The sequence below is a fragment of the Zingiber officinale genome, chromosome 2A, assembly GCF_018446385.1.
Source record: "Zingiber officinale cultivar Zhangliang chromosome 2A, Zo_v1.1, whole genome shotgun sequence".
Classification (NCBI taxonomy): Eukaryota; Viridiplantae; Streptophyta; class Magnoliopsida; order Zingiberales; family Zingiberaceae; genus Zingiber; species Zingiber officinale.
The window spans coordinates 169069905-169082906 of record NC_055988.1 but is presented as its reverse complement, the minus strand read 5'-3'; the positions used below and the strand labels follow the sequence as shown (position 1 = coordinate 169082906).

The 13002-nt window shown below is 39.1% G+C and overlaps 1 protein-coding gene across 1 annotated transcript; it reads left to right on the top strand.

The window, feature by feature from the left end:
- The first annotated feature begins 38 nt into the window (after nt 1-38).
- LOC122044235 (11 kDa late embryogenesis abundant protein-like) lies at nt 39-1058 on the top strand. Its single transcript, XM_042604758.1, has 2 exons — nt 39-367; nt 995-1058. Exons 1-2 carry the CDS (start codon nt 39-41, stop codon nt 1056-1058), a joined length of 393 nt encoding a protein of 130 aa, XP_042460692.1.
- Nucleotides 1059-13002: the final 11944 nt, after the last annotated feature.

Genomic DNA, 13002 nt, shown 5'->3' with positions numbered 1-13002 from the left:
GAGCGACAACTTTGACTCGTAACTTTCGATCGCCCGAAATGCAATCGGGGAAGAGAGCGACGGAGTCCGTGAAGGAGGCGGCGGCCGGCATCGCGGCCTCGGCGCAGGCGGGGATGGAGAAGACCAAGGCGACCGTGCAGGAGAAGGTGGAGAAGGCGACGGCCCGGACGCCGGCGGAGAAGGCCGCGGCGGAGGCGAAGAAGCAGGAGAAGGTCCGTGAGGCCGAGATTGTGAAGCAGGAGGCGATGTGGCGCCACGAAGAGCCGGGGGTGGTGGCGGGGCACCCGATCGGCGGGCAAGGCATAGAGGGGGTGACGGAGTCACGGCCGATCGGCAGGGCGACGGGGACGGGGCGGCCATCGGCGGCATGGTTCGTCGGAACGGTCGCGGTAACCGTCACGGACTCTATCGTTCCAGTTCCAATATCATTTCATGGAACGGTCGCGGCGCGATATATATATATATATATATATATATATATATATATATATATATATATATATATATATATATATATATATATATAATATTTTACGACAACCACTAAATGGACACTGTGGGCAACGATCCCACGTGGTAAAGCTGGTGATTTTGTTTTTTTAATCCCTCATCTCTCATTCTCTCTTCCTTTGTCCGAAATTGTTTTCATTTTTCTCTTCAAGTCCCGTTCTGCTATTTTCCTAAAGCGCCGTCATCGCTCGCGCCTCTCTTCCCTCTTCGGCTTTCCCTGTCGCCGCCGCCCGTCCGCCACTCCCTCACTACCGAAACATTCCGCCTGTTCCCTCCCTCACTGCTAAAACATTTCGGCCGTTCCAGGCGTTCTGAACGTTCCAGCCGTTCCGTTCCGGCGTTCCGGCCGTTATAACGCCAGAGAACGGCGTCCCAAAGCAGCCCACGTTATATACCGGAACTTTGGAACGCTGTGGGGCGTTCCCGTGCCGGAACGGCCGTTCCAGCCGTTCCACGTCCGTTCCGACGAACCATGATCGGCGGGGCATAACCCCTTCGTGGGATCGGAGGAGCCGGTGGCGCGTGGCACGGGCGACCACGACACTTAGAAATCAAGAGCGCGGAGTAATTTGTTAATGTACCGTTCGTGTTAATTAGCGATAAGGACGGTTGGAGTGCGTACTTGCGTTTGAAAATAAATGTTTTCTTAAATAAATAAACAAAAAATAAATGGTTTGTTCCTCTCTTTTTTTTTTTTTGTTTGGAATGGAAAATATGCATAATTATTTACCATATTTTTCCCCTTGTGTTGGTGATTTTAAATATCTACATTGATGCGGCCATGAAGGGAGATCTACTTGACACGGTATTAATTGCCAGATCTACTTGACACGGTATTAATTGCCAGAGTGGAGGTCCAAGTTAAAGTAGTCAACGCTCGGGGTGTAAAGGTTGAACGGAGGACAATTACAATAGTCAATCGGATAGTCAGGTCTCGATCGATGGAAGATATGTCCGAGCAGACTTCCAGTCCAGCTCGGAATGATATGTAAGATAGTCGACGCTAAATATGGGGTAGTAGAATGTCGATGAAGACCGAATAGCTGGTCCAAACGGAGAAAGACATGTTATTACACGGTCACCACACAGAAGAGCCATTGAGGTGGGCAGAGCGAAAGGATCCCGACAGAGCGGCTTCCCCGTTTGGCCAAGCAGTGAGACCTAATCATAGACGGAGCAGAGTCTCGGTCAAGCGGCTTCCCCGCTCGGCCAAGCAGCGGGATCTAATCATGGACGGAGCAGAATCCCGGTCGAACGGCTTCTCCGCTCCGCTAAGCAACAGGACCACTATAGTATCTCTCAATATCTTGTTGGGAGACAGTGTCGTTGACATGAGATATGGTTGATAGGCGGATCATACGATGGAAGTTTAGTCTCAGAATATGTATGTCCTATTAAGGTATGATGTCAGAGGTACTTTCCTGACACATCTTTTCATAGAATATATTGGAGAATGCACTCATACCTTGAGAAACGTGCATGTCACCCTAGGTCACTATATAAAGGGGGTCAATCATCAGCGAAGGTGGACATTATCTACTGTTTGCGTATTGTTTTACAGTTGCTTCACTTTTCTCCGTATTCCGACGATTGACTTGAGCGTCGGAGGGCCAACGTCGGGGATTCTTTCCCTGATCCGGCACTGACGTTACTTATTTTACAGAGCGAAGCGAGGACTTCAATCGTTCAATGAAACCGCTACATTCTTAATTTTCCGCCTTTCCACTTTCAAACCAGATCATATATATTTTTAGATAAACAAAAAGGGGTAAAAATTAAAACACTACGAGGAAAAAAACACTATGATTTGGCTAATAAAATTTGCAATGAAAAAAATAGGACTTCATAAAAAAAAATTGTAACAAATAATTTATTCATAGTAAAATTCATCACTAATTTATGATGAAATCGTTGTCGTTGTAAATCAATAACAAACTTTATTCATCGCTTTTTGTCACATATCAGTGTTGAATTTTAGTAGATTTTGCTATAAAAGTTTTTGTTGTAAAATTTGGGACAAAATCATTTTCTTCGTAGATCACCAATGAATTTTGGCTAATTTTACGATAAATTTGTGTATTGTAAAATTTGTCGCTCATTAGGGATGAAAATCAAATCATTTTGTCCCAAATACAATGAATTTTGATAAATTTTTTTGACAAATTTATTTGTCATAAAATTTATCGTTGATTACGATAAAAATTATTTTTATCGCATATATGAATTTTGTGATAAATTTTAATAGATTTTGTGATGAATTTATTTGTCACAAAATTTATCACTAATTTTGCTCCTCTGTGTTTGGATTGGAAAATATGCATAATTATTTATCATTTTTTGTTGGTATATATATATATATATATATAAAATAAAAATTAAAATGAAAGGACATTTCTTTTCTTATAGAAGCCTAAAGGGGCTTATCTTGTAAAATGATACCAATATCTTTCAACCCATTGTATATTTCTAACGCGTGTATTTCCATTTAAATTTGATTATGTTGTAACAGCTAGCAATTAATAGTTATGAAATTATAGCTATTATAACTATGCAACATCTCAGTTGTAGCAGTTATAAAATCGTAACTATTATAACTATAAATTTAATTTTAAAAGGTTATAATATATCAAATGAAAACTAATTTAGAAATCTTTGATTTGATATATGTGTCCTCTGATTCAATCAGAGAAAAAATTATGATTTCTCAAAGTTTACTCAATATACATATTATAACAATTACGAAATCATAGTTATTACAATTACAAGTTCAACTTTAAGAGTTTATAATTTTGCATTCGAGCTGAATCGTGAAACACACAAGTATATCATATCTAAGTTTGTTCATAGACTCAAAATTTATCTAGCACACACATTGTGGTAGCTATGAAACTCCTGCTATAAAATCGTAACTACTAAAAATGTGTGATAACTCCTAATATGAAATCGTAGCTGCTACAACTATATGACAACTCCTACTATTAAATCGTAACAGCTACAATTACAAGTTTAATTTTAAGATATCATAACTTTTGTTTCAAGTTGAACTATGAGACGTACAATATATAAAATTGAAACTCATTTAGAGATATTCAATTTGATATATTGTGTGCCCAATGAATTAATTTGTCAAAAATTATGATCTCTCAAAATTTACCCAATATATATGTTATAACAACTATAAAATTGCATATACTACAATTGTGCGACAACTCAATTGTAGCAACTACGAAATAATAGCTGTTATAACTACAACTTATAACTTTGAGATATCATAATTTTTTATTCGGGATAAACCACGGGACACATAACATATCAAATTAAAACTTATTCAGAAATCTTCGATTTGATATATTGTACGTCTCATGGTTCAACTCAAGTATGATCTCTCAAAATTTAACCAGGATATATGTTATAATAATTATGAAACTATAGTTGCTACAACTGTGCGACAACTCAGTTGTAGTAGTGTTGGCCCCGTGTGGACGGTAAGGGGGTGAATTGTCTAAAAAAAGAAATATACCCTTCTCGATTATTCGACTTTAGATTAAAAAACACTTGTTAGAAAAATAGAAATAAATTACATAGAAATGAAAGAAGCTACCGGATTTTACTTGGTTATAATCGGAGAGTGTTGCGCAAAGAAGGGGGCAACACCTCTGAACCTCGTGGTTCGGAAGAAGCGGAAGAGAGAAAGAGATCACGCGGAGTAACAAGACAAAGATGTACAAAAGGAGAGCAAACACGAGGAAGGAGAAGAAGAAGAAGAGGAAGAAGAAGAAGAAAAGTTACCGTGGTTTGGCGACGTGCCTACTCCACAAAATGACCGAAACTTTATTAGAATTCTCTCTACACAAGATAATTATATTACATGATTCTTGTGATTGCTACTATACAATAGGTTTACAATGATCTCTATAAATAATGTATAAACTCCAGACTCGGTAAAATCATAATAAAATTTTGTTATAAAAAATCGTAACAAAATTCTGTTATGAAAAACCATAACAGAATTCTGTTATATAAAATCGTAACAGAATTTTATTACGAAAAACCTTAACAGATTTTTTTTCCATAGCATCCATCGCATTGACCTTCATCCAAATATGAGTTAGCCATCAATAATATCCACCTTGGCGAATATTCACCCCTTCGAAGAACACGAGTATCTGAATAAATCTCCATCTAGATTTCTGGGTCTGGGCTTCCTTCCTTTAACATCTAGCGATATGGATTAAGTTCAAGCAATGCTTGAACCTCTTTGTGGTCACTAGCTTTGTCAATGACCAAGTTGAATTTTCCCGGAAGCAATCAACTCTTTGATCTTGTGAAATCTCACATCAATGTGTTTGGTTCTCGCATGATACACCTGATTCTTTGCCTAATAGATAACACTCTAACTATCACATAACAACTTGACTTCACCTTGCTAAACACTTAGTTCTCTAACCAATCCTATAAGCCATAAAGCTTCCTTCGTTGTTTCAGCTGCTGCAATATACTCTGACTCCATAGCAGACAATGTAACAATAGATTGTATCATAGATTTCCAACAAATAGGTCATCCTGCCATAGTGAACACGTATCCTGTAGTAAACCTTTTGTTATCTAAATCTCTTGCATAGTCCGCATCTACGTACCCAGCAACTGAAGGATCTTTCGATTATCTACTGAACATGATGTCATAATCAATTGTATTTCTCAAGTATTTGAAAATCCACTTCACTGCATCCCAATGTAGTCAACTAGGATTTGAGAGAAATTTGCTTACTATACTAACTACTTGTGCCAAATATGGTCTTGTGTAAATCATAGTGATACGAGTATAACCAATTGCACTGGCATAAGGAACCTTTAACATCTCTTGGATCTCGTCAACCATCTTTGGACACTGTATACTGGATAACTTGAAGTGATGCATCAGGGGTGTGCTCACCGACTTTGCATTCTTCATATTGAACCTATCCAGCACCTTCTCCACATAGCTACGTGGAGACAACCATAATCTCCCTACAGCTCCATCTCTGTGAATCTCCATCCTATGAATCTTCTTAGCCTCTCCCAAATCTTTCATGTTAAATTCCTTGCTTAGTAGCCTTTTCAATTTGTCAAACTCTTTCATCTTTTTCACAACAATGAGTATGTTATCTACGTATAGTAGTAAGAAAATAGTGATTCATCTTCAAGGCTCTTCACATATATGCAGTAGTCATACTCACATCTCATATATCCGTTTTGAATCATGTATGAATCAAAATATTTGTATCATTGCCTAGGAGATCATTTCAATTCATAGAGCGATTTCTTCAACTTATAAATCAACCACTCTTGTCCGAGATGACTAAATCTCTCATGTTGTGACATAAAAATTTGCTCCTCTAAATTTTCATGAAGAAATGTTGTCTTCACATCCATTTGCTCTAGCTGCAAATCATTATGTGCCACCAAAACCAACACCGCTCTAATTGACATATGTTTTACCACTAGAGAGAAAATTTCTTCATAGTCAATCCTCTTTCTCTGTGAATACCCCTTTGCTACTAACTGAATCTTGAACTTCACTTCTTCTCCCTCTGACATTGCTTCTTTTTTCTTAAATATCCACTTGCACTCTATAACTTTCTCTTCTCCAGGGAGTTCCACTAAATCCTACATTTAGTTCTTGTGCAACGACTTCATCTCCTCTGCCATAGCACCCGTCCACCTGTACTTCTCAGAGCTATGTATCACCTCCTGAAAAGATGTAGGGTCTCTGTTACTAGTGACAAACACATAAGATACCAAACCTTCGAATCTGTATCAAGTGGGCAGTTTTACAACTCATCCCATTCTACCACCAACTATAGTGCAATGCTCCTTGTGCTTTGAGCTATAATCATTGGAGTCATGAGTCTCGAGCTCCACCTGCATAATATCTTTCTCCATGTTGTTTTGTGGCATTTCCTTTCCTTCTTCTTGAGTCGTTGTAGCATAGTTTTTTCATCAAACACTACATCTCTGCTGATCACCACCTTGTTTGCCTTAGGATCCCAAAGATTGAAACATTTAACTCCTTTCTGATACCCTAGAAAAATGTACTGCTTTAACTTCGCATCCAATTTTGATCTTTCCTCACTAGATATGTGCATATAGGCTAGATATCCAAAAACTCAAAGATGGGAGTAATCCACTTGATTCCTTGTCCATACTTCCTCTGACATTTTACCTTCTAGTTCTACCCTTAGTTATGTATTAATGAGATAACATGTCATATTAACTGCTTCTACCTAGAAATTCTTTGCAAGTTCTGCATTCAGCCTGAGATATCTTGCCTTCTTAATGATTGTCATGTTCAACTTTTTCGCCACCCCGTTCTGCTGAGGTGGTCTGCTAATTGAGAAATACCTCATTATCCCATGCTGCTCACAAAATTCTTAAAACTTTAAATCTGTGTGCTCAGTTCCATTGTCAGACCTAAGACATTTGATGTTCTTTCCGATTTGGTTCTCCACTTTAGTTTTCCACAGTTTAAACTTTACAAAGTTTACGACTTGTGATGCATAAAATATACTCAGACCTTTCATGAGAAATCATTAGTAAAACTCACAAAATACAAGTGTCCTCCACGTGATGCTACACTGGCTGATCCCTAGAGATCCGTATGTACGTAGTCCAGAATCTCCTCTGTCTTATTTGTTGCCATTTTGAATTGCACTTTGTCTTGTTTCCCTAGAACACATAATTTGTAAAATTCAAGCTTGCACATCTTAACACCCTTCAACAAATCTTTCTTGTGAAGTTCTAGCATTCCACGTTCACCCATATGCCCTAGCCATATATGCCACAATACAATACTGTCTAATTCAGACTCCACCTACAACTGTAATCCCTATCAATTTATAGATGTTTCCTGTCACCTTTTGTCCTTTCATTATCGTCAGAGCTCCCTTGTTGACTTCATCACCCCGCTCACTGATTTGTAATTACAACCAATATCATCCAGTGTGCCTAGTGAGATCAAGTTCTTCCTTAGCTCTGGTATATATCTGACATCACATAGGATTCTGATCACACCATCAAACATCTTGATTCTGACGTTCCCTATGCCGATAACTTTACATGATGCATCGTTTCTCATCAACACTGAACCAAAATTCACTGCTCTATAGGTGTCAAACCAATCCTTATTTGGAGTCATGTGATATGAACATACAGAGTCTAAAATCCATGCATCCATCAGCTACTCCGAACTCGACATAACTGATAGCATATTTCCATCATCGCTCTCTGAATTTTCCTCTTCAACTATGTTTGCAGACTTTATCGAACTATCTTTGTTCTCTGTTGTTGGTTGCTACTCGGAATACCGTCCTAGTTCCCCTGTATAAAAATTTGTACAAGCATAGAACTATCCTAGCTACCCATGTGTTCTACTAAAGTTAAATTTGGATTGCAAACAATGTTTAACATTATTAATCCAAATTTTCCCTTTAGAAGTTAAATTTGAATTGGGAACGAAACTTAACATTCTTACTTCAAGTTCAACCGATGTGATCTTCCTAAGTTAAATCATATTACAGAAGTTGATCAAATATCTATTTCAAGGATCGACTTCTAGGTCAAACGTGGCGATGTACTAGGCCTTCTTGGGTATGGGATCATCTACCACTGGGATCATCTACCACTGGTTAGACAAAGCCTTTCAAAGAAATCGGATATTTAAACTTCTCACAGTAAACAAGGTTTAACAATAGAGACCTCAATAGAAACACATCATCGAAACATGAAATCGAAATGAAAATCGATAACAAAAACGATAATTAAAATCGATAACCTCTTGTGTTTGGTTTTACAAGATCTATACAAAAAGGATGCACTAGTTATGATGCAGAAACTTATAACTAGTTATACCTTTCATAGCTTATAGATCTCTTGATATTCTATTGTATTCCTCTTCTTATCTCGAATGTCGTGTGAGCGGCGATCTACCAAGACAAGAATCCACCCAAGCCTTCTTCTTGCTTCCAAGTTTCAACCACCAACTTTCTCCAAGAGATGATGAAGTTCGGCTACTAACTTTCCTCCAAGGGATGCTAGACAAGAGAACCTCCTTCTCTTCTTCTTCTCCTTCAAGCAATCGGCCATCAATGGATCTCCACACCAATATGCCGCCGCCCACCAAGAGGGAAAACAAAGGAGAAGAGAGAAAGAGTAAGGGCCGACCACCACCAAGGAAGAGAGGAGAGGAATAGAAGATGTATTGTTATGAGGTGAGGTACCTCTACTCTCTCTTTTATATTCCTTGGTCTTGGCAAATAAGGAAAATTTTAAACATAATTAAAACTTCCTTATATTCCTTGCCAATGACTAAAAAGGAAAGTTTTAAAATAAAAAATTAAAACTTCCTTTTCTTCTTGTCATGGCCGACCACATGCTTGTTCTCCAAGTAAGGAAAGATTTTAAACAAAAATTAAAATATCTCTTTTAAAAATTCCTTTTGTGGATAGTTCTAAAAGGAATGTTTTATAAATTAAAATCTTTCTCTTTTAAATCCTTTTATGGATATCTATAAAAGATAAGATTTAAAATAAAACATGATTTCAATAAAGGAAAGTTTTATCAAAAAATTTAAATCTTTCTTTCACATTATAGATAACTACAAATAAGGAAAGATTTCAAATCTATCTTTTATTCCTTTGTAGAAAGCTATAAAAGGAAAGATTTTAAAAATTTAAAACTCTCTTTTAAAACCAACATAAAAGGAAAGTTTTCAAATAAAAACTTCCTTTTATTTCCTTTTATGACCGATCTAAAAAAGTAAAGTTTTATATTAAAATCATCCTTTTAATGGATCTCTATAAAAGGAAAGATTTTACAAAATAAAACTTCATTTTGAATTCAATGTGGTCGGCCACCCTTGCTTGAGCTCCAAGCTAGGGCCGGCCACAACTTGAACCCGTCTAACCTTGGTTTGGTCGGCCCTAGCTTGGGCTCCAAGCTTGGCTTGGCCGACCACCTTAAGGTGGGTAAGAAGTTGGGTTTTGGTGGATATAAGACTTTATAAATAAGAGACTACAATAGGGACCGAGAAGAGGAATTGGTTTTAGTCTCCCGATGAGCTTGAGCTTCCCGTGTTCGCCCCGAACACCCAACTCAAGTTCATCAATAATATCTCATTCCACTACAGAGTTATTTTTGCACTACCGCGCCAATCCCATATTACTATATGGGCTCCTTATCATGAGTGCGTTAGTCTCCCTGTATTTAAGATATTGAATGCCCACTAATTAAATAAGTTACTGACAACTCACTTAATTAATATCTAGCTCAATGAGTAGTACCACTCAACCTTATCGTCATGTCGGACTAAGTCCACCTGCAGGGTTTATATGACAATCCTTATGAGCTCCTCAAGGGGACATCATCAACCTAGATTATTAGGACACATTTTTATTCTATAATCAATAACACACCATATAAATAATATCATTTCCTAACTTATCGCCTATTGATTTAACGAGTTAAATCACACCCTTTGATAAATCAAAGAAATAAATACTAAGTATATGTGTTTGTTATTATATCATGATTAAGAGTACACACTTCCATAATAACAGAGGTATTGTTCTTTTATATAGTCAGTATAAAAAAATACTACCTCAATTGGTCCTGCTCAATACACTCACAGTGTACTAGTGTAATTTATTAGTCAAGATAAACTAATACCTAATTACACTACAACCACTCTAATGGTTTGTCTCATTCCATCTTGGTTGTGAGCAACTGTTTATAATTTATAAGGATCTGATAACATGATCTTCTGTGTGTCTCCTCACACCATGTTATCTACAATATAAATTAAATGGACAACTACACTTAATATAAATGTAGGCATTTGACCAATGTGATTCTTATATGTTTATACAAAAAACTAGTCTTTTAGTATACACTCTAACATCTGCGACATATTTTTTTTATCTCTGGACAATCTCTCTTGATATGAACTTTGCCTCAACATTTGTAGTATATGATCACCTTCTTCCTTCTCGATTTAGAACGAGCTTTGTTATTATTGTCAGATTCATTTCGAGGTTTGCTCCTACTACACTCTTGGTTGTTATTTACCACAAGTCCTCCCTGAGAAACTTCATCACTTGTTTTCTTTCTTTGGTGAAAATATAGCAACGCACCTGTGATCTCCTCCAATTTAAGAGTTTTCTTACCCCACATCAAAGTAGTAACCAAATTCTCGTATGTAGGAGATGAAGGTAGAGAATTCTACAACATCAGCGCCTTGTCTTCGTCTTCGATCTTCACATCAACCCACTTTAGATCGCTCACAATCTAATTGAATATGTTGATGTGCTGGCTCAGATCAGTTCCCTCTGCCATCTTCAGCCTGAATAACTTCTACTTAAGATACAATTTGTTTGTCAATGACTTTAACATGTACCGACTTTCTAGCTTTTGTCAAACTGCTACTGGTGACTCCTCGTCCATGACATGATGCATCACATCATTTGTAAGACAAAGTCTGATTGTTGTCACTGCCTTCGTCTGAAATTCTTCCCAATCTGATCTCTGTTGGTGCAATATCCCTCAGGTCAAGGTTGACCTGGGTAACCAAGCTGAGTCTTGGTTTGGGTTTAGATGTTTGACAATAAGATATTGATTGAAGAAGAGTCAAGTAGGTCAAGGTTGACTGGATACTTGACTGGGAAGTCCTAACTGGGATGTTAGGCAAAATGAAAGTCCTGGTGAGTGAAGCCAGGCAGAAGAAAAGTCCTGGTGAGTGAAGCCAGGCAGAAGAAAAGTCCTAGTGAGTGAAGCTAGGCAGATGGAAATCCTGGTGAGTGAAGCCAGGTGAAAGTCCTAGTGAGTGAAGCTAGGCAGATGGAAATCCTGGTGAGTGAAGTCAGGTGAAAGTCCTAGTGAGTGAAGCTAGGCAGATGGAAAACCCTAGTGAGTGAAGCTAGGTGAAAGTCCTGGTGAGTGAAGCCAGGCAAGGGAAAATCCAGATGGATCAAGGATGATCGGACATCTGGTGCTGGGAAGTCCAAGTAGGTCAAAGGATTGACTGGATACTTGGCATGAAAGAAAAGTCCAAGTAGGTCAAAGGGATTGACCGGATACTTGGCACAGAGAAAAGTCCAAGTGGGTCAAAGGGATTGACCGGACACTTGGTAAGGGAGTCCTAGCAGGTCAAGGGAGTGACTAGATGCTAGGCATGACATACCAACAGGTCAAGGTTGACCGGATGTTGGTTTGGGAGGTTTGGGACTTGGTTTTGGACAAAAATCAAGTGCTGGATCGATCAGTGGATCGATCCAGGCTCTGGATCGATCAGTGGATCGATCCAGACCTGTCCCAGCGAACAGAGAGCCTCTGGATCGATCCGTGGATCGATCCAGAGGTCCCAATCGATCAGTGGATCGATTGGGAGCGTGTCAGCATGCGGGATCGATCCGTGGATCAGAGGCGCTCTGGATCGATCTGTGGATCGATCCAAAGCCTCCCCGATCGATTGGGAACATTCGAATCGATCGGGATCCGACCGTTGGCGTCGTTTATAGCTGCAGCGTTCGATGGCTGCGGTATAGCTTCACTGATTCACTCCAGAGCTCTCGCCAACTCCTCCACAGTGCTCACAAAGCTCAGATCGCCAGTTCTTGAAGGATCTTGGAAGCTCTCCAAGTCAAGAGGCGGATCAAAGCCAAGAAGAGAAGCTAGGGTTAGGGTTTTGTACTCATTGTGAGCTTGTAAGCTTGTATTTCTTGTATCCCTTCCCTCTCTTCTTGTATTGAGTATTGTAGGGCTTCTCCGCCCTTGGTAGTTACCACAAAGGAGAGTTTTATTTAGTGGAGGGTGTGTGTGTTGGTGTGGATCCTTGGATTAGTCACCTCTTGTGAGGTGGATACCAAGTAAAACCAACCGTGTTAGCGTTGTGTGTTTGTTTCTGTATTTTCCGCTGCACATCTTTGAAGGAACAAGCAACGCCGAGCAATGAGCGAAGCGCGACGAGCTATTCACCCCCCCCCCCTCTAGCTACTTTTGGTCCTAACAAGTGGTATCAGAGCAAGGTTGCTCTTCACCGGAATCACCGCCGGAAGGGGCAAACATATCAAGAAAAGCTAGAGGGTGAAGAAGTTGGAGCAAATTCTTCAAGTTCAAGATTCTATCAAGCTCAACTTCAAGATGCAATTCCAAGATGGACTTGGATTTGACACAAGGGTGGCTCCACCATACACATCGGCAAGCTTCGATTCTTGGAGATCAAGAATCGAAAACTTTCTTATGATGGAGATAGAGCAATGGTTTGCTCTAATGGAAGGCTTCAAAGCTCCAACGAACTCCAAGGGCAAGCTTCTAAAGAAAAGCAGATGGAGCTCAGAGTAAATTCAAAGGGGCGAGGCAAATGACAAAGTGACCAAGCTTCTGGTCAACTTATTGCCTAGCCACATCTTGGCTCGAGTTGGAGAATTCGAAGATGCCAAGGAGCTTTGGAGCAAATTGGCC